Source organism: Anabrus simplex, chromosome 7, assembly GCF_040414725.1.
Source record: "Anabrus simplex isolate iqAnaSimp1 chromosome 7, ASM4041472v1, whole genome shotgun sequence".
Lineage (NCBI taxonomy): Eukaryota > Metazoa > Arthropoda > Insecta > Orthoptera > Tettigoniidae > Anabrus > Anabrus simplex.
The window spans coordinates 121,516,058-121,543,879 of NC_090271.1; the positions used below are offsets into that span (position 1 = coordinate 121,516,058).

A 27,822-nucleotide genomic window follows, 5' to 3' on the forward strand; every position below is an offset into this window, starting at 1 on the left:
TTACTTCCAAAACCCTGCCATGTCCACCTGTGACTTTCAAACTCCCTTATGTTCACGATAAATATTGCCCTAGTACAAAAATGCGGAGATGAAACTGCATAAATTGTGTGTATTTTGTTCTTTTTCTTCCGTTTTGGCTGACTATGGACCTCGTTAATTTGAATTCAGCTGCAGAATATGGGCAGGAGTCAAATGTGGGATCCAGACTGTTATGTTTTAAAGCAATATGGATTATTGTGTTTTCACAATTCATCCTGTGGACACTATTTTAATACAAACATTCTGGATACACCACGTCACACAAGTTGCATTTCAATTTTGTTCTTCCTTAAGATTTGTATTCACCTTGGTGCTGTATTATAGAAAAACATTTACTACTGTTCTTAAGACGAAGATTCAATATTAGTTTCAGCCACAAGGTTTTGAATTGTCAATGTGATAATTTTAATTATTCATATTATCACATTTTTAAGGAGTGCTTTAATGTTTTTTTTTATAGATGTAATGTAAGTTGGTTTTTGGACTACTGTAATTTTAATATTGACTACTGACTTTTTAATTTCACGAATGTTCAAGAGCATTACTTAAAGATTAAGGCTGAAGATGCTCATTAAGTGAGCGAAACATGTCTCTTAGAGAAATTAATTGTATGAAATTGTAAACACCAAAAGGTGGATTGTATTGAGTAGGTGGGCAAGAAATAACTTATTATAATTGCTGTGAACTCACCATGAGAGCAACACAAATTTGCGAGCCTCAAATATCCAGGAGAAGATGGACACACTCAAAGTCATGTTTAAGGATAATGGTTACAACGATGTACAGATTCATCAAGCCCTGCATCCCAAAGGGACAACTAATCAAAGCTCACAGAAAGAAAAACTGAAGGGAACTGCCTACCTGCCTTACATTCATATCACCACAGACAGAATTGCCAAGGTCCTTTGCAAGCACAATATAAAAACAGTGTTTGGCATCATCACTAAAACTAAACATAGTTAGATAAAAGCAAGGACAAAGTAATAATAATAATGTTATTTGCTTTACGTCCCACTAACTACTTTTTAAGGTCTTCGGAGACCAAGGACAAACTGTCCCCACTATTTCACCTTGGGGTGTACAAAATTCCCTGTACTTGCAGCAAAGTATACATAGGCCAAACATACCAGTCTATTGGGACTCGCATCAAGAAACACCAAAGAAATATCCGTCTCAACCAAACCAGCCAGACAAGTCAGCAAAAACTGAGCATGCTCTATCAGCGGGTTATGATGATGTGTTCCAAGATGTTTGAGCTCTTACAAACAATTAACACTAAAGTGTCTAAGATTATATGGGAAGCTATAGAAATACGTAAAAATCTTAACAATTTCAAAAGGGACTCTGGCTATCAATAAGTAATACTTGGCTGTTAGTCATTAAGGATATAAATAGATAGTTCTTTTCCCTGTCCTTTCTATATTGTTATTTCGTTTCAGTGTTTTTTCCAAATTCGTACATTCGTCATCACCAGTTGGTCCATTCCAAGCTATGTGTTCGTTTGCCAAGTTGTTTCCAAAGAGTCCCTCACCTGTCAAATGGGAGTGGGACTCCGTTACTCCCATAGGTCTGAGGCTTGCTTAAAATGTACTGAGCTTGGTAAATTCATGAAGCAGTATGGTACCCAACTTACACAGTCCAAGTAAGGATCTCTTCTCTAACAGGTTATGGACCACAGGTGGTTTGTATAGTCCTAGCCGCCTGAGCACAAGGAGGGCCATGGCTCAGAATATGTGCGAGATGCCCACTCCCATTCCATAGCAACTGGTATCCCGACTCTCAGGACCACTTACTCGGCCACTCATCCATTGTCCATGGTTCATGAACTAGGACGTAACTACAGTAACCCTCACCATGAACCATTGTCTATCAATAAATGCAAAAATAAAACACTACAACACAATTATAAAACTGGAAGCTACATATGCAGCAGAAACACTTTTTCACCTGAATAAATAATCAAAGACTGACAGACTTCAGAAAACTGAAAGGAGGATTGGAAGAACCTGCATCAACAAAAAATACCCAGAAACATGGTGAGTGGCAGATAATACCTAACGAAGTCATGTACAAAGTGCTAGAACCCATTACAGATACTACGGGTAAGAGGAGACTGGGATTATTTGGGCATATCAAGAGGATGCAGGATTAAAGACTTCTGAAACAACTAGTACAACACAATCACATCTCAAAAAATACCACAACAGAATATAAATGGATCAGAGAAGTAAAAGTGGATCTGAAGGAAAATAGACCTTGCAACAAAAGACACCACAAATAAAATAAAATTGAATACAAAACTCAAGAATACAAACCTCCACTTTACCATTACGCGAAACAAACCAACACGTACATTTTCAACCAAGGGAAGGGCAAGAAGATCGGAGCATATGAAGAAGTACTGGGATGACTGCAAAGCCTGAACAATCCCTTCAAAGAGACCTGAATGATGGAGTGACTAAAGTGATCCTATGCAGTCATAAAACAAGAAGATGATGATTTAAAATACAAAATAAATACACTCAAGATATTGAAAGATAAACACACTAGACTACAGACTAAAATCAACAATCAGAGGATAGGAAGAGTGATTCCAGAAGCAGAAAGAAAATACGTTTTGGACTGACAAAAGAAGAAAAACCTCCATAAACCTGACAAAAGTAGTCCTATGTTAGCTAAAATATTAAAATAAATTTTAAGTCAAGCGAGAACTTACAGAGGAACCAAGTCTTCCAGCTTCACTCTGCTTCATTGTGGAAAATTTGATCGCCAAGTCTACTGGTTGCCGTTCTTGAGATGAATCACAATTACTTCCTCCTGAAGGGACGCCCAATAAACTCATTCTGTTCCCTGTCACCTGCAAGTAAGTATACAGAATGAAAATTTAAATCTAATATCACACCAATTCTAATAGATGAACACTACTATTAAATTAACATCTAATCATTCCAGGATGTGAGACCTATAGTTTTGATACTACCCATAAATGCAACACTGATAGAAACAGATATTATAACAGTCTTAGGCTGATATGATTTGCTTTAGGGAATAGTTTTTCTTAAAAGGTCTTTTTTAAACAAGAAATATTATATTACTGTATGTTTAATGTTCCTTCAAATGCAATTGGTCTAAAAAGATAATACTATTCTGGAACCTTGCCTTGAAAAGGGGTTTATCAACCGTCCCCCAGCACATCTGGGTCAGTGTGATCCTACAACATGCTGTAAGTTGTGCATGCACAGTTGTATGGGGAGATTCATATGACCTTGATGTAAATTAGAGTATAGAGTCAGGTGTAAAAGCAGACACTTGCAGTGACATATTGCACTTAAAAGCACAACCATACAATGTTCTATTCTCAACAGCGTCACACTGACCCTGCTGTGCAAGGGTTGAAACTAATTTTTACGGCTTTTAATATTCAACTTCTGGGGTCTGCTTGGTTAGCTCAGTCCTATCAAGTACGATACAAAGTTTCTAAAAGACCCATCACAAACACTATGCAAGCCATTTATGGAGAGATGACTGAACAAAAGAGTGGCAACAGTGATGTACATGGAATAGACCTCAATCTTTTGGCTCAAGTACAACCATTAAAGTACCAGTATCAAGGATAAAAAGACGCTGAAGACAATCTATATAAATACAATTGTAATAATTGTGCATCTGTACATTGATTATTTTGGTAAAATTTTCTTACAGTTATCTGTTTCAAATGTAACAATGGCCATCTATATATTTTTTAGCTTTGGTGTCTAAGTTCTTATAACTGTAAAACTAATGGATATATTTAATCCAAACTTCATAGTTAGAATCCTTCTATCCATGGGAGATTTATAGGAAGACCGAAATAGTATTATACTCCCCTAAAAATAACCCACATCAAACTTAATGGAAATCTATTTCTAAAACATTTTTTCTCATTGCACACTTCTTCCACAGGAGAAATAATAATAAAGGAGAAATTATTACGGAATGTTTCACACAGACATAGCCCAGCAGTGAGTGCATGTAGTGCTGATTTCAAATAAATACAAAACTAGGAGACTTTAATAGAATGATTCACAGTCAAAGTTCTAGCGGATATAGGCCAGCAATGGGTGCACGTAACGCTGATTTGTTATAACTGGGAAACTATTGAGCATTTTTCATTCTTCTTTGGTTAAGGCCTTTATTCACTGTACTGTTATGATGATTGTTGTTGTTTAAAGGGCCTAACATCTAGGTCACTGACCCCTAATGGTATGAGATGAAACAAAATGTAATTATAATTACAATTTTAAAATTTATCCACTGACTAGAATTTTAAAAAATGATGATGAATTAATCCTTTGTTTGTACAACCCTTGTCCCGTTTCTCTATGGGGTCGGGTATGAGGTGAGGTGAGATGTATCTGTCGTGGCGGGTTTTTGTGACCTGATGCCCTTCCTGACGTCAACCTCATCAGAGGAGTTAATGAGATGAAATGAATGATGTGATATATGATAGTAGAAATGGAGAGAGGGCCGATGACCTTCGATGTTAGGCCCGTTAAAACAACAAGCAACAAGAAATGGAGAGGGTGAAACCTGGTGATGGCACATAGCCTACTCCTGTTGAATAGCACCAATGGGTCTGCTCAAGGCTTAACGCCTCCATCCAACGGACGAATCACCATCAATAGTGTCATATGCCCTTACTCCATATGAGCACTGCGGAGAAGTTTGGAATTTAATCCAGGCTTTTGGCTCGCAATCTAATGATTAGAAATTGTACACCACCACCTCCCCTACCCTGCCGGCCAATATTCTGATGGTGAAATTTTTTCAACCAACGGGACTCGAACCGGCTAACCTTGGTGTCAGACCGCTTAACTTCAAAGCCTTAATGATCATGGCCACCAGGCGGACTTGATGAATGAATATGAATTTAAAATATTCATTGGATCTAATATGCAATGCCTTATTCCCTTGTAAAATGATATGAAAAATAGATTGAAACAGGATAAAGCATTGCCCTTGGAGTAATATTATTATAATGGTATTTTGCTTTATGTCCCACTAATTACTTTTACAGTTTTTGGAGACACCGAGGTGCCAGAATTTTGTTCTGCAAGAGTTCTTTTACGTGCCAGTAAATCTACCAACATGAGGCTGACGTATTTGAGCACCTTCAAATACCACCGGCCTGAGCCAGGATCGAACCTGCCACACTGGAGTCAGAAGCCCAACGTCTTAACCGCCTGAGCCACTCAGCCTATCAGAAGTAATATATCATTCCAATTAAAAGTTAAAATAACACATTAAAATACACAAAAACTAACTAAAAAAGAGTCAATAGAATAAAACTACTTAATAAAATAAAAATTAAAAGCAAATAGAAAATACACTTTTATACACGATAAAACAGGTCACTATCCTTCATAAAACGGATGACAAGATCTGCTGACTGTCCGTCATCTCACTGGATGAGGGAGATGGTACTTGGAAGTTTTAGAATAGGCCTACAGTGCAGATCGGCCAGCTCCAGATCCAAGATGTGTACCACAGTAAGATGACTGCTGCAAGTGCACACTGGGGGGAGCTTTCTCAATTCAATAAGTATGAATGTGTTGCTATATTGTGACCGATCCGAGAACGACATAATACCACTGCTTCTCTCCGAGAAACCTAAAGCGAAGTAGTTCGTAGTTCCTTTTATTGTTCTCGACTCATTTGGAAGAGGAGTAGCCTGCCACTCTCCCAATGGGACATAACGGAATGTCTCAGCTGAGAACAAATATTACACTGGCTGGAATCTTCTAACGCAATGTGACCGCCTCCTTGTCAGCCCTATCTGCTAACTCATTTCCCGCGTCACCTATGTGGCTTGAGAGCCACAAGAACATGATTTCGGTGCTAGCACTGCACACCCGGAAGGCAGGTCCTGGATCTCCTGCACTAGAGGGTGCTGAGAGAAACATACACCAACAGACTGTAATGAGCTCAAGATGGTACACACCAGAAAAAGCCAGCGTTCATTGGACAGCGCGTACTGCAGAGCTTCAAGGATAGCATAGAACTCTGCTGTGTACACACTACAGGTTTCCAGTTCAGGAAATAGAAACCTGTTATTTTCGACAATGAACGAACAGTCTACTTTCGCTTCTACACTTGAACCATCCGTGAAAACTACAGAATTCGGATACCAGGTAACAACGGACAGGAAGAGCCTTCACTTTTGAGCCGGTGTGCAGATCCAGGATTATTTCAGGTCGTCGTATTAACCACGGAGGTATCTAACTTGGTCATCTGAACAGACAACGAAATGAAGGTACATGTGACTGCTATCCAAGCGTACTGTATATCAACCGGCTGTGTAGCTCGTGGGTAAGCAGCATACAATCGACGATTTCCATTGTGGAATACGCCGGGATAGCTTGGTTGAAGTGGCATCTGTCGCAAATTTGCAGCATAGGACAATAGTATTCATTGGCACAACAGATGCAAGGAGCAGGCTAGCAATGGGGCTTGTACGGAATGCTCCCATTGCCAACCTAACTCCGCTGTGGTGGATGGTATTCAGTTTCACAAGGACGCTTTGCCTCCCTGATGCATATGCTGCACTACCATAGTCTAACCTGGATAAAATATGTGCCCTATAAAATAGTAGGAGCACAGAGCGATATCCCCTCCCCCTCCCCAAACAGGACCCGCTAAGAAACTTAGCAATATTCAGTTTCTTAGTGCATTTGGCTTTTAACTGATGCACGTGTGGCTCCCACTATAATTTAGTATCGAAAAGAAGCCCAAGAAATCAGTAGAAAGATAACTAAAGCTCAGGATGGGAATGAAGAGTGCGCTTCCGGCAAAAATGAACAACAGAGGTCTTTGCAGTTGAAAACTGAACGCCATGTTTTAAGGTTCACTGTTCCACTCTCCTAAGAGCTTGCTATAATTGTAGCTCTGCGACTGCCATACTTTGTGAGCTATAATGCAGAGCAAAGTAGTCTACATACAGCGACAATACAGTTTATGGCAATCACGAACAGTGGGAGCCTGAGAACCAATCCCTGTGGGACTCCACTTTCCCAAACATGATACTGAGAATATGCGCTTCCTACTTGGACATGGAATAGACGGAGCGACAAAAAATGCGCAATAAAAATCGGTAAGTTACCTCGGAAATTCCATTAATGCATGACCGAAATGTCATATCGCCATGTGGTGTTATAGCCCTTTTCTAAGTTGAAAAAAACCACTAAGTGCTGTTTTCGAAGAAATGCTTCCTGGATAGAACTCTCCAGGCGTACATAAGTGGTTAGTAGTACAGCGGGCACCTCGTAAATCACATTGGTACTCGGACAAAAAAAAATCTCTTTTCTCCAAACAACACACAGTCTGTGATTCACCATCCTCTCAAATAGTTTACACAGACAATTAGTGAGACGAATAGGTCTGTAACTTCTTGCATACTTGGGATCTTGTCAGGCCTGAGGAGAGGACTTACTATTCCCTCTCACCACTGTGATGGAAACTCATCCTCTATCCACATTCGGTTGAACACCCAAAGAAGATATAAGGTGCTATCCTCGCTGAGGTGTTTCAACATCTCGTTATGGACATTATCTGGTCTGGGAGCCGAGTCCTTGCAAAGCACCAAGACACTGAGGAGTTCCCACTTCGTAATGGCATGTTATAGTCTTCTGAAGCTAGAGTAGCAAAACTAAGATGACGATGTTCTGCCTCCTACTTCAGAGCCAGGAAATCAGGATGGTAATTCCTGGAACCACACGCATCTGTGAAATAACTTGCTAGATGGTCAGCAACCGTGGGCAGATCAGTGCCCATACTATCTGCAATGGAAACTACCGGTACTGAGAATGACCCTTGTACACCTGAAATGCATCTAAGTTTAGTCCACACTTGAGATGAAGCTTTCTTACTCTATCGAATAAGAACTCATGCCCTAGCACAAAGTTTTTAAAATGTTACCAAGCTGGCCACAGTAGGCTGCCTACAATAGCGTTTATGAGTGTGATGTCGTTCTTTTATGGAGGAGCCTCGATGGTTTTCACTTTCAACAAAGTAAGAATAATGGGGAAATAGTCACTGTCATCGTGTACATCCCACTGAAGTAGGGAAACAACCAGATAGCTGCACATCAGTGCGGGAGAACGTACGCGCGCCACGCTGAAATATGTTGGTTCCCCTGTATTCAAAATGCAAAAATCCAGCTCTCCTATTAATTTTTCAACTCCCTTCCTCTGATGCAAGGCATGTCAGAGGCTCAGAATGGATGATGGGCATTAAAATCACCCAATAAAAGGAAAAGAGGTGGGAGCTGCCTGTAAGATAAATTATATCATTGATATTATGGGGAACTGCGTGGTTTTTTTAATATCGTGTGGCTATTTCTAGCCGAGTGCAGCCCTTGTAAGGCAGACCCTCCGATGAGGGTGGGCGGCATCTGCCATGGGTAAGTAACTGCGTGTTATTGTGGTGGAGGATAGTGTTATGTGTGGTGTGTTAGTTGCAGGGATGTTGGGGACAGCACAAACACCCAGCACATGGGCCATTGGAATTAACCAATGAAGGTTAAAATCTCCGACCCGGCCGGGAATCGAACCCGGGACCCTCTGAACCGAAGGCCAGTACGCTGACCATTCAGCCGAGTCGGACAATGGCCTGGTGGGAAAGAAACACTGCAAACTGTAGTTAAGGACAGGCAACAAAACACATACCGCTATTGCCTTCAGCTTGGTTCTTAGTGCAAGGACTTCACTAGAAATGTCGGAACGAGTGAAAATACCAACGCCCCGAAGCTCCATTGGCATAATCCCATTTCGTAAAGAATAGTCTAAAATTTCTCAGGACCGTATGATGACCTGGTCTGAGATTAGTTTCTTGAATACAGACTCGCCGTGAACTGACTAATTAGCTGGCACAGCTCAGTAAGATGCATGTCATAACCGTTACAATTCAACTGTAACAGTGCCATGGCATGGACTACTAAAATAGTATTCGGTTTTAAGCAGCGAGATGCTTACTAACATACACTAACATCTCCATCCGAAGATGGAGATAGAGGCTTTACAAGCATCACCTTATCACCGAACAAGGTGATGTACACCTTGAGCTTTCTTGCCGTTTTTCAGGAGCGGGGTTTCCTCACACGAGGGAAGCACACAGGTTTAGGAGCAGATGGACCTGCTGGCGCTGATGCATACCCTTCAGATGGAGGGCATGATACCCCTTTTGAAGAAGGACTGCGGCTGGTATGAGTGTCCCTCCTCCCTGCCTTCTTTTCTTGTTTAGACGGGCTGGGAGGTGAATTCCCAGCACTAATCGATGATGCCACCTCCATGGCTTGAGTGGCATAGTGTACCCTCCACTTTCTTTTTACCTTTCACAGAGAATTGTCATATCCAAATACACAACTGTGAAGAGAGCGCCTCCACACCAATCAAATGCCACATAGTGTATCTTAAAATAGGACATGTTAGGATACTTCTATGAATATAAATAGCACGGGTATCATAGAGTGCACACTTCAAGATCTACACTATAATTTCCACTTAAATCTCAACTGAGTTATCACAATCTCATATAATGCTTTCCAGCATTGACATGTGTTTTAATGTTTTTCGCATGTATGCTATGACACAAATCCATATTTAAGAACATTGCACTTGACATTTTAAGCATTATATGTAAAATAGTGAGGTTTTTATATCCACAATGCAGGTCATTGAATTTCAACGTATGTTTTAACTTTATATGTATCACTAAGTGTGAGTGTTGGCCTGCTACGAAGGAGATAGAACGTCGACTAAGCGTCATGGAGACAAAGATGCTTAGGTGGACAGCTGGCATCACAAGACTGGATCATATTTCAAACGACAATATTAGGAAACGCTTTGGCGTTGCACCGATCCAGAACAAAATGCAGCAAAACCGCCTGTGCTGGTTTGGACATGTGTTGCATGCAGAAGACAATACACTGGCAAAGTCAGCGTATACACTGGAAGTCGCTGGAAAGAGGCCCAAGGGACGACCAAGACAGCGATGGAACGATACAGTGCACAACGATCTGAAAGCTGCAAGACTACATCCTGACATGACCCGTGACGAATTAAATGGAGACAACGAATCCACACAGAGGACCCTGCCACCAGGCGGGACAAACGCTAAAGAAGAAGACTAAGTGTTACACCAATGTCCATTTTATCAAGATTTCATGAACAGATCCAATTTTGTCTTTTAATCGTAGTTAAGCTAACATTAGACAATACAATTTTACTATAAGTATGTAACTAAATGGCATAAGAAATATGGAAGTGTAAGCCACAAGTCCGTCCCATATGACTAACGATATGTGAACATTATATAAGCTCATCTATGTATTCACACGTTTATCTTCTTTTTTTTGTAAGTTGCTTTACATCGCACCGACACAGATAGATCTTACGGCGACGATGGACAGGAAAGGGCTAGGAGTGCGAAGGAAGCGGCTTTGACCTTAATTAAGGTACAGCCCCAGCATTTGCCTGGGATGAAAATGGGAAACCACAGAAAAACTTCTTCAGGGCTGCCGAGTGGATTCGAACCCACTATCTCCCGAATACTGGATACTGGCCGCAATAAAGTGACTGCAGCTATCGAGCTCGGTGACACACATGTTTATCAACTCCAAGCCAAGTTTTAGAGTGAACCAAGAACTGTAACAAACTTTTCAAATCCAAGAACACTCCATTTTCTACATACATACATATATATATATGTATGTATGTATATATCTTCTTACATATGTTATTCATGAGAAGATAGTGAATTTAAATATCAAATTCAGGTTTCAAATTCGACGATTGCCCCTAATCATGAGAAACTACAAATTTGACAGTGTTATTGTCATGTGACATTCCTTGTTAAATTTAGTATTGTTTTATAATTGCATGGTATTTAATATCAGATTGTGTGACCAGCTGAAGATGGCCTAAGAGAGGTCGAAACCGGGCCTGTAGACTAAATAAGGTAAAATAAAGTATTGATTAGGTGGAAGCCTCCTTTTCATTATAATTGTGTATAATATCAACGTGGAAATGAAACTACCACATTATGATTCCTAACCACCTATCCTATCCCTACATTCAATACCAGCAGCACACACTTCCACACATAAGACAGTGTAGATTGCATACCAGTTTCCGTTTGCATTTACTGGTCAGTCTGTACTTGGCGATGAATATCAACAAGTCACAGGGTCAGACTCAGAGTTGTAGTACATAACCTGAGGTTGAGCTGCTTATCACCTGGCTAACTGTACTGTACGTCGCATACTCCTATGTTTGTACCAGTAAATCACTCTTTGCCTGTGCTTACGGTAACAGAATGACAAATGTGGTCAATAAAGAAGCATTAGATTAAATGACTGACTTCAAGTATCTCTAATATAGACTTGGCCTCACGAATAAGCGCCTGAAATTCAATGTCAACAATGAAGTGACGTATCCTTTGTGTATATCAATATCCTATGTTACATTGGTTTGAGCTGTGAAGTGCAAAGAATTATGGGTGGAGACCAAGTTACCTTTAGTCTCTTACAGTAGGCAACACAAAACATTCTTTTAAAAAAAATACTAGTTGATGTACCCGTGCTTCGCTACGGGATTCTCAGAAAGACTGACTTTGTGGTTTTCCTAACCTGAAATCAACATAGGTCATTACAAAAACGTAAGTATGAATGTAGCGATTAAAAGCAATGCTATCATATAAAATACTCAATCAAATGGAAAGCCACGCGTTTTATCACTTTTAACGAACAGTGCTGCGGTTAGATTGCGGTGCCAATCTAATAGTCCAAAGTTCCAGAGCTGGGATGACCAGGCCGCAGATTGCCATGAACACTCATCTGTCATTATTCCGCTAAATATGCACACTGTTCATTCCAATCAGTGCCTCAGAGTAGGGATTGAATAGCCCGAATGCTATGATGATCCAGTGTGTTACGCACCAGTAGTATCAGAAAATTTATAAACCAGGGGAATGGCATGCTAAAGAAGAAAGTTATCTAACTCCCCAGCTACTTCCCATCAATATTCAGACAGGCTGTTACACACTGTACGACTGGGCAAGTTGATCGTGTGGTTAGTGGTGCGCAGCAGTGAGCTTGCATCCGAGAGATAATGGATTCGAACCCCATTGTTGGCAGCGCTAAAGATGGTATTCCGTGGTTTCCTACTTTCACACCAGTCAAATGCTGGGCCTGTACCTTAATTAAGGCCTAAGGCACTCCTAGCCCTTTCCTATCCCATCGTCGCCATAAAACCTATCTATGTCGGTGCAACGTAAATCAAATAAAAATACTCTGTACGCAACAGTAATCCTATCTATCGGAGATGAAGGGCAACAGAAGACACAAAGCACATCACGACAAACAATGGTCAATGTAATGTTATTGTTGATCAATGTTATGAGCTTTCTATATTGTAGGCCTTCACATTTAGTTTTCTTTCGACTCTGTGATTTGTAAAATATTTTATACCATAAACTGTAGTTTCTTATTCACCGACTTTACATACCGATTTTCATTAAATACTGTTTACCCATTTTCTCGTTACTCGGCGCTGACATGTACTTAGTAACAAAAATCCAAATTCATGAATATCTTTGTGATCATAGCCAGTACGGTAACAATGTATAAGACATGAATAATAGGAAATTTAATACTATATAACCTTAGTTATGTAGCATTCATCGATTAAACCTCTAATAAGAAATATTTGAGAATTACATTTTAGGCCTTCCCCTAAACTACCATTTCACTCAGCGTGAATAAAATAATTTACAGCTTAGACTATAGTGACTTATTTCCTGACTTTGCATACCGATTTTCATCAAGATAGGACTACGAATAACAACAATATTTGATAATTGAATTTTACGCCTTCCCCTAAACTACCATTTTTCTCAGCGTGAATACAATTATTGATAGCCTAGATTGTAGCAACTTATTCCCCAACTTTGCATACCCATTTTCTTTAAAATACGACCACTAATAACATAAATAGTTGATAATTCAATTTTAGGCCTTCCCCTAAACTACCATTTCACTCAGTGTGAGTAAAATGATTTATAGCCTAGATTGCAGAGGCTCATCCCCGGACTTCACATACCGATTTTCATTAGACCACTAATAAGATAAATAGTTGAGAATTCAATTTAGGCCTTCCCCTAAACTACCATTTCACTCAGCGTGAGCAAAATGATTTATAGCCTAGATTGTAGAGGCTCATCCCCCGACTTCACATACCGATTTTCATTAAATTCTCTTCAACCGTTTTCTCGTGATGCGTGTACATACATACAGACAGACAGACAGACAGACAGATATTACGGAAAAGTAAAAAGTGCATTTTCATGTTACTATGGACATGACCGATACAGAAATACCATTATTTTCAAATTCTGAGCAATGTACAGACAAAACTCTTATTTTATATATATAGATTTCCACTTATTGTAACTGTACCTTCATTCTGAATAACCCATCAGTATGTGTGGGTACAGCTAGTTCTTACATAAAAGTACTTTTAAAAGTTTATGTAATAAAATAACTGGCTTTACACAGTATTACGGCAGATTGTGTAAAATAACTGCAGATGATGCTATAATCAAAGCTGACAAAAACGTGGTGAATGTTGCATGGGACTACTTTGAGGGCCTTTAGAATCAGTTTTGTTATGTTAACTCTATGTGTGTTGTGCTGTAATATAGGAGGTGTGCTTGGATGTAATTATTTTGCACAATGAAAACAGTAACACTACGGTAATAAATATGTGAGGAATAATGTTCGTATGTTCTTCAATGTCTGCATATGTAGTTCCCACCTCATCCTTTCATCTGCATGTGTCTCATTTTCCAACCAGGCTGATATCTGCAAGAAAGAAAATGATTACAATGATTTTTGCCCCAATCCTCGTACTAAATTTCATATAAGGGTATCGGTGACCCTGGTAGACAGACTACGTATCTAACAATTATAGATATCTGCAGGGTAGGATTTCCAACTCTCCCTATTATATGGGAATTGCAATCATCTCACCACTATCATGTAACCCTTAAGCATGCCGGGTAGGGCGGAGTTGCACAAGCTCTCGCCAGCGTTGTCTCTCCATGTAGGTCACTCTCTCCCATCATCACTCTCCATTCCCCTCCTCTACTCTCAACGTCTATCTTAAGTTGGTTCAGCCATAATTTCCTTGGTTGTCTAACAGGTCCCCTTCTGCTGACTGTCTGTTCCATGTATGCATGTGGTGTCTGAGTGCCTGACATTGTCTTCACGTGCCCAAATCATTTAAATCTTGCAGATCTTAGTCTTTCCTCCAGAGGATGCACTCCCAAAGTTGATCTGATATCCTCAGTTTTCACATGATCATGCTGAGTTTTCTGCATGGTACTCCTAAGAAATTTCCTTTCAGAGGCCTGCACTTTTATTAAGGCTTCTGGCCCGCAACGTACAGGTTTCTAGGCCATACGTATAGGAATAAGATATGATTTATACAAGGACATCTTGATTTGCAGGGGTACCTTCTTGTCTCAGATCAGGAGACTTAAATGAGGTTATAGATTGTTAACCCATTACTTCCTGCCCACGTTCAAGGTACTTGAATTCTTGTACTGTTGTAATGTATTGTCTATCAAGTTGTACTTGGCAACCAGTATTATTTCTACTCATTTTCATGGCAATGGATTTTGTTTTGCTCACTTTCATATTAAAATCACTGAACTTTACTACCAAATTGTTGAACCAATCCTGTACCTCCTTTTCTGTTTCCTCACCCCAAATAGCAACATCATCAGCAAACCCCAAGACATTTAACTCTCCATTTAGTTCTTTCTTAAAGGCTTTTATTAGGACCACCACGACTGCCACAAACAGCAGAGGTGAAGGGGCACTTCCCTTTCTGAGTTGTCTCAAACCATTCTGAATGGCCATGACCAATTCTGACGCAACTCCAGTATTCTTCTAAATTTTTAAGCTGTAACCCGTCTCCCTCTGCGATTTTACCTGGGAACTCATCTTACGTATTTTACTGACACCAAAAAACAAATTGGCACATTTAAGTCTGTGGCATAATCAATACTGCAGTGTAATACAGACAACTTGATTTCAACGACACGAAGCGATATGGCGATATTTTCCAGTTATATAGTTATATTTTCAGGATTTGTGATTCATATCAACACGTTGAAAGAGTCCACAGATCATGGATGGTCCACAAAAAACACTTTTGTTTATCAGAAAGTGGAAAGTTGTGTGTGGATTAATTCCATAATAATTAACCATTTCAAAGCACACTGCTAATTTTGTAAGTGCAAGTTCAGCATAGTTCGTGGTGGCAATTCAGACTGAGTACAGCACACCAATAAATAATTATGGCGTTGGCCTTATGTCCCACTATCCCACTAGCTGCTTTTACAGTTTTCGGAGAAGTCCCACAGGAGTTCTTTTACATGCCAGTAAATCTACCGACACAAGGCTGACATATTTGAGCACCTTCAAATACCACCAGACTGAGCCAGGATTGAACCTGCCAAGTTGGGGTCAGAAGGCCAGTGCCTCAACCGCCTGAGCCACTCAGCCTGGCACGCTAACAAAAAAGGGAATGAACACATCTAAGATCTCCAGACATTTCATTGTCCACATTAGACTGTTGGCCTAAGTGGTGAGCCCAATAAAATTGCAGTAGGTGAATTCGTAGCAGTTTATCACACAGTATGACAATTTCAGTTATAGTAGCATGGAGTGAGAACATATTCGTGGATTTCAAGGTAGCCAGAAAAATGCACAGTGGCACAACAAAGCTAGAGTCTATTGCAAAAAATGTGTTGGCACTTATTGACCCAGTAAAGTGTAGCACCTTTTTTTTTCTATGGCTTCATATGCATCAAATTATAACAGAAAAAAGTTTACTGTGGTAATCAGATATTTTGACCTTTTTGTTGCCATCAAAAACACATTTTTAGATTTTGTGGAACAAGCTGATGATACTTCAATTAAAAACTTCTTGAATCACACTCTTTAAATGTTAATATTCCATGACACTGCACAGACGAAGTGAGTGTTAGTTATAGAAAAACCAAATCTGTGATGAAGTTTTTGTATGATGATGACATAATATTTCAAGAAAACTGTGTCAATCATAATCCATAATGGTACTAAACATGCTTGTGATATATTAGATGTAGAATCTGTAGTTGTGAAGGTTTATGGACACTTTTCAATACTGTAAGCAGGAGGGAAGAATTGAAGTCAATTTTCAATTTTGTTATCACTGGAATATTTTGTGAAATTATATGGCATGTGCTTACTAAATGGCTATCACCCACACCAGCTGTTGATAGGTTGCTGAAGAACTGGAAGTTCATAACTAGCTATATTCATAGCATAAATGAAACACTAAAAGATTTACAGAGAGATTTCAATGATTAGGACCCAAGTAAATTGCTGGTGCTCGAAGCAAACCTTGTATTTTTCTCTTACATTGGTAATGCTGCAATGGAAACCAAAAAATACCTTGAAATTTCAGATTTAACTACCACAGAGTGTTTTTTTTTTTTTGCTAGTTGCTTTACGTCGCACCGACACAGATGGATCTTATGGCGACGATATAGAGTCTTTTAGCGTAACTGAAGCAATGGAGCATACAATTTTGCAAAGGAAAGAAGAATGTTTTTGGTAACAATACACACAGAAAATATTAAATAACTTAGATTCGAACATTAAGAAAAGGATCAAAATAATTTTACTGAATTATATGAATCAAGTATTTTTGGTGAGGGTCACTTATACTGGAATCATTCTCTAATTGGGGTCTTATTAGAGACTTACACGCCCTCTCCTTTACATCCTTGCTACAACCCCTAAACAACCATATGAAGAGATCTTGTTAATGTGATCAACCCAATGAAGATCTTTCCTTACATTAAGACCTAAGTACTTTCACTGATCCATATTTTTATGCTGTAAAACATGTAAACATTCTTGACAAGCTGTAGTGCAATACTTGCTCAATCATTCAATTTTCATTGATCTACACTTAGGACTGTCATTCAAGTGGAAGACTGCTTATCAATTGTTTACATAGTTGTTAAAAAAATGACTTCAAACATTTTCCTTTGATAAATTATTCCAATCCCTAATTCCACTTCCAATAAATTAATATTCGCCCAATTTGTTGTCTTGAATTGCAACTTTATCTTCATATACAAGGTGGCGCACGATAAGTGACCCGATTGAATTTTGATCCTACAAGTATACTATTGGGGCAATAGCTTTCAAATTGTGCGCTCCACTTCGTGTAGTTCATGGAAAAAACTACAGATGTCGTACGAGTTCATTGCTTCCGTTCTAAGCCCGCCATTTCAGTTTGTTGCGATGGAACACAAAGGACAGTTGACTGTCGCACAAAAGACGAAGATTGTGTTACTGTCTGTGCCGACGAACAGTGTTACATTGACACAGAGAAGGTTTCGTGCTCATTTCAGTACACAGTGGGCTCCCAGCCCACAGACAATATGCGGATTACATCACAAATTTGCAGGTACTGGATCTGTTTTGTAGTGTAAGCGGCCACACACACGTACCGTACGTTCGCCGCAAAACATTGAAGGAGTTCGAGTGGCTTTGACTTGTAGTGCGAGTAAATAAACAAGAAGAGCCAGTGCCGAGTTGGGAATTTCACGCCGATCTGTACAAAGAATTATTCAATCCGAGCTTTGCTTGTATCCATACAAGATGACTGTGGCGCATAAGCTTACTGTGAGAGATAAGGAGCGGAGACTACAGTTTGCAAGGTGGGCAATCGAGGCAGACCAAGAGGCAGTGCTACACAACACATGGTTTTCGGACGAAGCTTATTTTTACGTGAACAGTGTTGAGAACAAACAGAACGTTCGATTTTGGGCACATTAACCTCCACGAATAATCCACATGAAAGACACCTACAGGAAGAAAGTGTGCGTGTGGGTCGCGATGTCAAGCCATGGAATCATCGGTCCATTTTTCTGCGATGCTACAGTAACCGGTGAACGCTATTTAGACATGCTGCGAATCAGTTCTTTCCTCAACTCATGGCCAAAGGTCTTCCATTGCAGACACAACGGTTAATGCAGGATGGAGCATGCCCCCATACTGCCAACATTGTGCTTGATTTCCTACACAAAAGACTTGGCCTTATGATAGTCACACAGATTTCCAGAACATTATGAAGGAGGAGGAATTTGGCCACTTCACAGTCTGGACATTAACCCACGTGACTTCTTCCTTTGGTGGTTCCTTAAAGAGAAGGTGTACCACAGAAAACTCGAAAAATGCAGTGCAACTTAGGGCCATCGTTGTGGAGTTATGCTGCGCCATTCCAGAAGATTTGTGTCGGAGAGTCGTCACAAATGCACGTGTGCAACTTGAAGAAGTTGTAAAACAAAACGGCAGTCAAACTGAACATGTGATTCATTAGGTTGTATTTCCAAGCTGTATTCTTTACTTCTACATCAATAAATTACAAATCTTGTCAACAACAAATGTGTTATTCATGAAACAAATCAGGTGACATATCATGCGCCACCCTGTATAATATTTCCTTACTTTAAAAGCTACACTTAAACTTATCCATCTTCTGTCATTCCATGCCTTCTTTAAAATGACAGCTTGGAATATACTGCTAACTCAGGCAGCTTGTCTCCTTACTCCCAAGTCTTCTCAGCCCAGTTTGCAACATTTTTGCAACACTAATCTTTTGACAGAAATCAACCTGAAGAAATTGTGCTGCTTTCCTATGGAACTTCTCAAATTCCTGTTTAAAGCAATCCTGGTGAGGGTCCCTTTTACCAGAACCATTTCTTAATTGCAGTCTTATCAGAGACTAGAGACTAGAACCCCAAAGTACCCTCATAACTGTAGGAAGAAATCTGTAACCTTTATTTACAGCCTTGTTAATGTGATCACCCCAATGAAGATCTTTCCTTTTATTAACACCCGAGTACTTCCAGTAATCCCCATGAGCTACTTTCACCCCATCAGTACAGTAATTAAAACTTGAGAAAAATTTTCCTGTTGGTGATACAAACTGACCATCTCATTTACAAGCATACCACTGCCTGCTGTCCATCCCTTGAGGTCTTTTTAGTTATTCACAATCCTGTAACTTATTTAATACTCTATACAGTATAATAACATTAATAATTACAATAAAAATATTTATTTATGTTACATTTTATGGCCTACATCAGAACCACTCTAGTTAATTACACACAGGAAAGTTTTTGATTCCCTATAAGTCCAATATTTCTTCATTCTGAGAGAAGCCGCCTTTCTTTCTTCAATTGAAAATGCTCTCTCATTAAACCTTTTATTATCCTTGGTCTGTAGCCTGGTGTATGTGTCTTGAAGTATCTTAATTTTGCCCGTTTTGTTTTTAAGATCATCTCTTGTTATTTGTAGTTCTTTAATGAATGAAAACCTACAACCTGTTTTCCAGTCAGTGACCGGGTCAGGAATGGAATGAATGAAGCCCCATATATCGGCAAGAATAGGAATTATGCCAGCTGCCGAAGCCTGTCGCACTCCTCTGGAGCAATGATTAATGATTGACAGATGAAGTGAAATGATAGTGGAGTGTGTTGCTGAAATGAAAGATGACAGGGAAAACCGGAGTACCCGGAGAAAAACCTGTCCCGCCTCCGCTTTGTCCAGTACAAATCTCACATGGAGTGGCCGGGATTTGAACGACGGAACCCAGCGGTAAGAGGCCAACACGCTGCCACCTAAGCCACAGAGATTCTGTAATTCTTTAATTTTCATAATCCATGTAATCTTGATCTTGCTATTCAATAATTTTTCAATTCTTCTTCTGCTAATTTCGGTGTCAGGTGTTCTGATAAGATGCATAAAGAATGATACAGTATATGTTTTTCCCTAATCGTGGTCAATACAGATTCAATTTCCTTATAAATTGTTTTATTCGATGCTATTCTCCATTAACTTGATATTGTTTATTTATGCACTTTCAAATTATTATTTCTGTCTTACATATTTTGTCTATTTCAGCTGTATTAGTTTTTTTTTTTTTTTTTTTTTTAATGGTTTCACTAGCATAAGTAATTTCTGGGAGTGTGACTGTCTTATAATGTTTTAATTTTGCTCCAGTCGATAAGTTTTTTTGTTGTGTGTAGTCTTGATAATATAATTTGCTTTGTTTAATTTATTTAATCTCTTAGGCCAAGATGGTTTCATATTCTTCTAAACATACTTTCAAAGACACTAGTATGTCATAGAATATTGATGATAAAACTAAAACTAAATGATGACAATGGCAAAGAATGAGTATACGATTTACGATTTGGAACAATGAATATAAGGAGTCTACATAAGGCAGGAGCTGCAACCAGTGTGGTAAAAGAAATCAAGAAATACAAATTAGATCTAGTTGCACTGCAAGAAATCCAATGGAAGTTTTTGGATAGCACTGATGTTGAGAACTTGACTGGCTTTTATGGAACCTGTGAATAAGGAGGCACATTAAGTACTGATTTTTGCATAAGCAAGACCTTAGCAACTAATGTTTCAGAGTTTGCATCTGTCAACCCGAGAATATCTTAATGGTGAACACAAAGCACAACAGGGTGACTTCATGAACTGCCATGCTCTCATGGAAGATAGCCCGACTGAAGCAAAAGAAGAGTTCAATGCACAGCTAGAAACAGTGGTAAACGCCATCCCAGGCCCAGAATGGAAAACGGCTCCGATCAGTCCAATCCTAAGAAGGGTGACAAATTTAAATGTGATAACTAATGAGGAATTGCCCTGCTTAATGCTACTAAAAGATCCTGTCCAACTACCTCATGGATAGAATTCAATCCTTAGCAGAATTGGTAATAGGCCAGGGCAGTCGACAGTAGATCACATCTTTCTTCTCCAACATCTCAATGAAAAACTGAGAGAATATGATAAAGAACTGCACGTGCTATTTCTAGATTTCAAGAAGGCTTACGAGTGCATACACCATGAGAATTTGGCCAAATGCCTAAGAGAGTTCGGGATGGCTAAAAACTTATCAACCTGGTAAGGATCTGCCCGAGCGAAACGTGCGGCATGGTAAAGATGGAAAACAGAGTCACAGAAAGCTTTGAAATTGTGACAGGTCTCAGACAAGGAGACAGGTTATCTCATTCCCTGTCCAATTTTGCCCTTGGGAAAATTGTACGTGGGACTTTCTGAGAGAACTTCTAAGAGATCCAAGTCGAAGGGAAGAATCTGATGCACTTAGCGTAAGCAGCTCACCAACTCTGAGGAGTTGATGCAAATGACCAGAGCACCGGATATGGCCGCCAGCAGATTCGGGCCCTCAAAAATAAAGCTAAGACTGATTACCTTGTGACTCGAGCTACAGTTACTATGGGTGGGAGATTGATCCTACAGGACAGTCTGCAAATTCAAATACCTGGGAGAGCTTTTCAGTGAGGGCTCATTATGCGAAGTGGAAATCAACGCCAGGAAGGAAACCGATCTTAAACAGCTTAAGACAACTGCTCCGCTACAAAAGTCGCTCGGTACAGTTCAAGATTCGGCTGAACAAAAACCTGATCTGGTCTGTTGTACTAACTATATGGCTGTAAGACGTCAAGTATCCAAAAGCAGGATTATCTTAAACTGCTCATTTTTTAGAGAAAATTTTTGCGAAAGTTCTTTGGTCCAGTGTTGGATGCAAACACAGGTGAATGGAGAAACAGACACACTCATGAGCCAGAGAACTATATCAAGATGCCAACATTGCAGGAACCATCAATGCCAGCAACTGTAGTGGGATTGGGCATGTGGCTAGAATGGAAGACCACAGATGGCCACAGAAGCTCTGGATTTCATTCCCACATGAAGGAGACCCCTGGGTAGACCAAGGAAGATATGGAGTGATGGCCTCTATGAGGATCTACAACAGTCACCTATAAATATAAATCGATGGCGATTGACAGCGATGGATAGAACATGAGGAGGAGACTTGTAGCGACATGTGGTCCATGACGCCCGATTGCGTAAAATGTTAAATAAATAAATAATAACATATAATTGTTGGCTGCTACCCGTTTCCAAGTACCGTATACAAATTCTTCTGCTTACAATCCACTAGCACTCAATGTTTTTTGTGTTTGTACTTCTGTTGTCTGAACAAACCAATTCTAGTGTGAAACATGCATCCACACTATGCATTCGATGGATGGGGAGGGCGACGAGGCTGCATCTGATGGAGTATGCGTAAAACCTCTTCATGCCTGCAACACTCATGCTCCAACAGTTCAACAGCAAAAGAGGTAATTTGGCGCCAAAATGAACGATCGTTGGCAAGTGTGTCCCAGGTTTGAAGGTTGATGTTTGTGACTTTCATGGTTTGATTAAGCATGTCTTTATGACACTTCAAAGGGACACCATGGGGTCTTGTGCCTGAGGAAAGTTCACCATAAAGAAATCTGCAATAAAGCCTGGTGTCGCTCATACAGCACGCATGCTCAGTCCACAAAGCCGTTGAACTTTCTCAAGAACTGCAAGATTGGAGACGTGTTTCTCCCATTCAATATGTAACATTGAATTAAGATTCTGCTCATGAAAACATTCAAGTTTCTTGATGTCACGGTGGTACAGGGTCTGGGTTTCACATCTATAGGTTAATGATGTGATGACTGCCATATACACCATGAGTTTGGTATGAACTGCTAGGTCTTTATCACTAAAGACCCGCTCAGATAGCCGACCAAATGCCAAATGAGCAGCATAGGGTCTGTTTTCCACATCATCTTCCAAGGTACATCATTTCGAAAAGTTGTTCCCAAGGTATGAGACGTGAGAAGGTTCTCGGTTTTTTGTGCATTAATGGTGACCCCAAAATAATCATATGCACTCCTGAAACTACCGACTGACTGCTGCATGTCCTCAGGGGTTAGAACAGAAAATGCAGTATCATCAGCATACTGCAGTTCAGTCTTTCTGGTCATATGAGTTAAGAGACATGAATGAAGTCTCGTCAGGTTGAGGAGACATCCATCAAGATGATACCTTAAATCAATGCCAGAGGTGATGGTAGGGCCTACATGATGAATCACAAAGCAGAGAAGCTACATACAGAGCAAAGAGAAGTTGTACACACCCTCGTGATAGCAAAAGTATCAGAGATATTTTTCTGATGGAGAACTGACCAGACATACTATCAAGTAGTACTCGAACCAGGCCAAAAAAACATTCAGGGCAACTAATGCGTCTCCAAACTGCCCATAGACCAGGGTGGAGTAAGTGTCTATGTAATCTGCTTGGATGCTGGATGTGGTTAATAACTCTCTGAAACTTAAATGTTGTCCGCCTTCATAGCGTAACGGTTAGTGTTATTAGCTGCCGTCCTCGGGGGCCCGGGTTCGATTCCTGGTATTGCCAGGAATTTAAAATTGACAGGAGGGCTGGTATGTGGTTGAAATGGTTCATACAGCTCACCTCCAATGGCGGTGTGCCTGAAAAGAGCTGCACCACCTCAGGATGAGGACACGAGTTTACTTTTTACTTAAATGTTTTTTCTGAAGATACGAATTGTAACATAGACCCTTATTCGGCTGCACACCTCAAATGATCCACGAACATAAACAGCTAAGGTTAAAGACTACAGCCTTATCTAACCATCACATACCTGCCAATTTTCAGAAATCAAAAATAGAAAGACTTTTTAATTCTTGGATTTCATCATGTATACTGCGCCATGGTCTCGGTAAGAAAGAACAAGATAAAAGGCATACATATCCAGATACAATGTGAATTGACTGTTAAATTTTAAATCTTAAACTAAGAAAACATAAAAATGAGAAAATGTAACAAACGTGAAAAAAAAAAAAAAAAAAAAAAAAGAAAGAATATAGTTTCCTTTATTGGACTGCAAAATGAACAGAAATTCAATTTTATATGTACCTCTGAACATTTGGGGCTAACGTTTGTTATGTTTTGTGGCCATAATGTGAAGAGAAAATACCAGAAACTGTCACTGACATATTAACTACTTTAAACATAGAACTTGTTCTACCATCAATTCTCACTATGACCCCATTCTGAAATAACCTACCCCTAATCCTCAGTATAGCTAATATTTTTTCACTTCATACTTTGTCATATTCCTTCTCTAGATAAACGAAACAAAAACATAACTTGTCTATTCCCCTCGTAACACTTTTCAATAACTTAACACATAGTGAAAATCTGGATAAAGGTGGATAAGGGTGGATGGGATCTTAGTTATAGTTGTAAAAAAACATTCAAGAGGATTGGGGGGAGGAGGGTTTCAGAGGTGGCCTGAAACATAAAACTAGGTGCATCTCTCTTACGGCTAGTTTTAGAGAAGAACTGCTCAAAACAAAACTGATTTAGAATATTACTTAAAATCTGCTTTGTTCACACATTTTTCAACAGCGTGAAAAACAAGGAAAATATCAGTGCTGGTCAGCTGAAAGTGTAATTCCACAAGTGGTGGTGGTGATTATTGTTTTAAAAGGAAGTACAACTGGGCAACCATCCTCTAATAACACTAATCACAGGGGAAAAAAATGGAAGGGATCCAGGTGGCGGTGAGTATTGTTTTAAGAGGAAGTACAATTGCAGAACCATCCTCTATTTACACTAATAAGAGGGAAAATATGGAAGGAAACTGATACTTTGAAAAATGAAGGTTTCAAGAAAAGAAAGACGAGGGCCATGAAGGACGTGAAAATGAACAACTCCGTAGAGACCTGGAATGCTCTAATACCGTCGGTGTCGGAAAAGAACAATAGCTGACCAGGGGAGATCCGATAAGATAGATGAAAGTAAGGAGCCTGGCACAAATAAGCAGAAGCAATGCCAAGACTCAGCTAAGGGCCCCATAAACGCCAACCCACGCTCCCAAGTTAAGAGCCCCTGGGGCTAATGTAAGTACATGAGCTGATAACTAAATCAGTGGAGAGTTACTCTAGAGATCATACCGGCAATGTCTTAAACATTTTGTACATTTTTTAATATTCACCTGATGTTTTTGAGAATTTTTGTCTGGAGCGTGGCATTGTACGGAAGTGAAATGTGGACGATAACTAGCTCAGAAAGAAAGAAAATAGAAGCTTTTGAAATGTGGTGTTACAGAATAATGCTGAAGGTGAGATGGATAGATCGAATTACAAATGAAGAGGTACTGAATGGAATTGGTGAGAGACCGGTTTGGTAAAATTTGACCAGAAGAAGAGATAGAATGCTAGGACACATCTTAAGACTTGTTCTTGAGGGAAGTGTAGGTTGTAAAAACGGCAGGGGTAGACCAAGGTATGAAAATGACAAACAGATTATAGTAGATGTAGTATTTACACAGAAATGAAAAGGTTAGCACAGCATGCATCTAACCAGTGTATAGAGTGATGACCCAAACAACAACCACCTGATACTTGGTTTTCATTCAGAAGGAAGAGATAAAATGTAAGAAACTGCACATGGCCAGAGAGAGCCAGGAAACGAGCAAGTCAAGACATGCTGCCGACAGGGAGAGGTTGTCCAGTCAAATGCCTCAAAAAGTTACCAACAACTTGAGGAGTCAACTGAAATATATTCATGTACAGGCTAAGTGATAGTTCAATTAACGATGTGTACAACAGCTACTTTCTAATAGATTTTCTGATTTATTATTATTTTTTTTGCTACTGGTTTAATGGTCACGCTAACTTCTCAAAGATTTTTGGTTATAGAAGGATGAACTTGTGAAAATTTGAATTTATAATTTCACCTTTACAATACTGTAATTGTCTTTATTAAAAAGACTACAGTAGATTATACTTGTGATACATGTTTTGTCCTCTAATGGGACATCTTCAGTCACAAATACGAAACATTGAAAATAAGGTGAGGACACGTTGAAATAAGTAAATAAAAAGTCTTTGGATCCTGTGACGCAGCGTGATGGCGTCTTGTCAATCTTGAACATTAAAATGGTGCAGCACAAACATGATATGAAGCATGAAGTCCAGTTAAAATCACAGATTAAAATGTTGTTAAAAACAACGAACTGTCCAATTATAAAACAACATGAATGGCTGTATGAATAAAATTATATGCATATTGTACATAAAATAGTGCGATGGTAATGCCACATTAAAATAGCTTCCTTGATTAGAAGGTGGAGTTATACTGATGATGCAAGTTGAACTTGATTATGTGTTGACAACAGGAGCCCTCCTTGCCTGTCCTACGTTGACCACTCCATCTCAAGTGTTAAAGCTAACTGAGTTTATAACGTGCGATTGAAGGATAGGAAAGAGCTAGTACTGGGAAGGTAGCAGCTGTGGCCTTAATTGAGGCACAACCCCAGCATTTGCCTGGAGTGAAAACGGGAAACCACAGAAAACCATTTTCAGGGCTGCCGACAGTGGGATTCGATCGGTCCTTATTACACTATCTTTAGATGGCTAATAAAATTGACAGGAAGATGAAGTGTTGTAAAATTAAAAATTCATTAAAGGCCCTGAAAGAGTATAAAAAAGTTCCATGTATTGCCACCGACCACAGAAAGGATAGCGGTGTAATCTTGGATCCAACTATCACAACTTAAGTGAGTTCCAGCCAACCTAAGGAGAGAGACCATGAAAGGAGAACCATCTATGAGCCAACATTCCTACAGAATTTCTAGCATTAAGGCACCAGTGAAACAATGTTAAACTTTCGCGTGAAACATCTGCGAAATCTGGGGGTTATTATTATTATTATCATTATTATTTATTTTCCACTAATTGTAGTTACAATTTAGGGATGGTGAATGGAGAAAGGGCATAGCCCCACATACACAAAAGTGCCTCCATCACCACTTAAAATTATAATATACAAATATACAATTACATTCTACATGGTGTTCTTATATACAGTTACTGTATTTACATAGGCATATTTACATAATACTCACAAGACCTGTTCAACATTCAAGTAATTTGACACACCCACACCCAGAGTCTCTCTCCCTCCCCCCCCCCTCTCTCTCTCCCTCTCGAAACCCCACATATTTTAGCTGTGTGTCAATATTAGCGATCAAGGGGTCACTTCAAATTATTTATAATCATTTTTACAACCCCCTTTAACAACCACTGTTCATTATTCTTTTCAACACTGTTCATATGGTAAACTATGTCATGTTTGGCAATCCATATTGGGAAAGAAATAAACAAACAAACAAAGGAACGAATAAATAAATAAATAAATAAATAAATACAGTCAGAAGGGAAGTGTCAGAAGTACCAAAGAAAGCTTCTCCTGTAGAGTCTACAGTACCCTATTGTTAATACATCATATACAACAAGGAAGTGTATTTTTGCCTTTGTTCCAATTCACAACACATATTTAATCTCTGATCCTGACAGTGATCTTGGTAAATGTATGTATGCAAATCACCGTGTTCCATTTACTTATTTGCAACAGCAAGCACATCAAGGTTGTGAAGTATGATCTACTAAACAAACTTACATCAATCACAAAAGTTGGGCTCATTATCATTAATGACTGAATTACTGAGTGGGAAGCTGGCAACCAAAACTACAAACTCATGAATTTTGAACCACTATACTGTACATAAGTTATTTTCTTTCTTAACAGTTAACTTTAGACACAAACTTCATGATGATTCAGTACACTCCTAAGAGAAAATTGTATTTTGTCCACCTTTCAGTACAATATTGAGAAAACTTTAAAAGCAAATAATGAAAAAGCATTTTTATCACCAGTACATGTATCAGTCC

General features: G+C 39.3%; 1 protein-coding gene across 2 annotated transcripts in view; it reads right to left on the reverse strand.

Moving 5' to 3' along the window:
- Positions 1-27,822, reverse strand: part of Sap130 (Sin3A-associated protein 130) — a 284,469-nt gene that overhangs the window by 240,962 nt on the left and 15,685 nt on the right. For both annotated transcript variants that reach the window (XM_067151303.2, XM_067151302.2), the window contains exon 2: positions 2,756-2,896. In XM_067151303.2, the coding sequence (XP_067007404.2) occupies positions 2,756-2,881 (126 nt within the window). In that variant the 5' untranslated portion in view covers positions 2,882-2,896. The remainder of the gene's footprint in view (positions 1-2,755; positions 2,897-27,822) is intronic.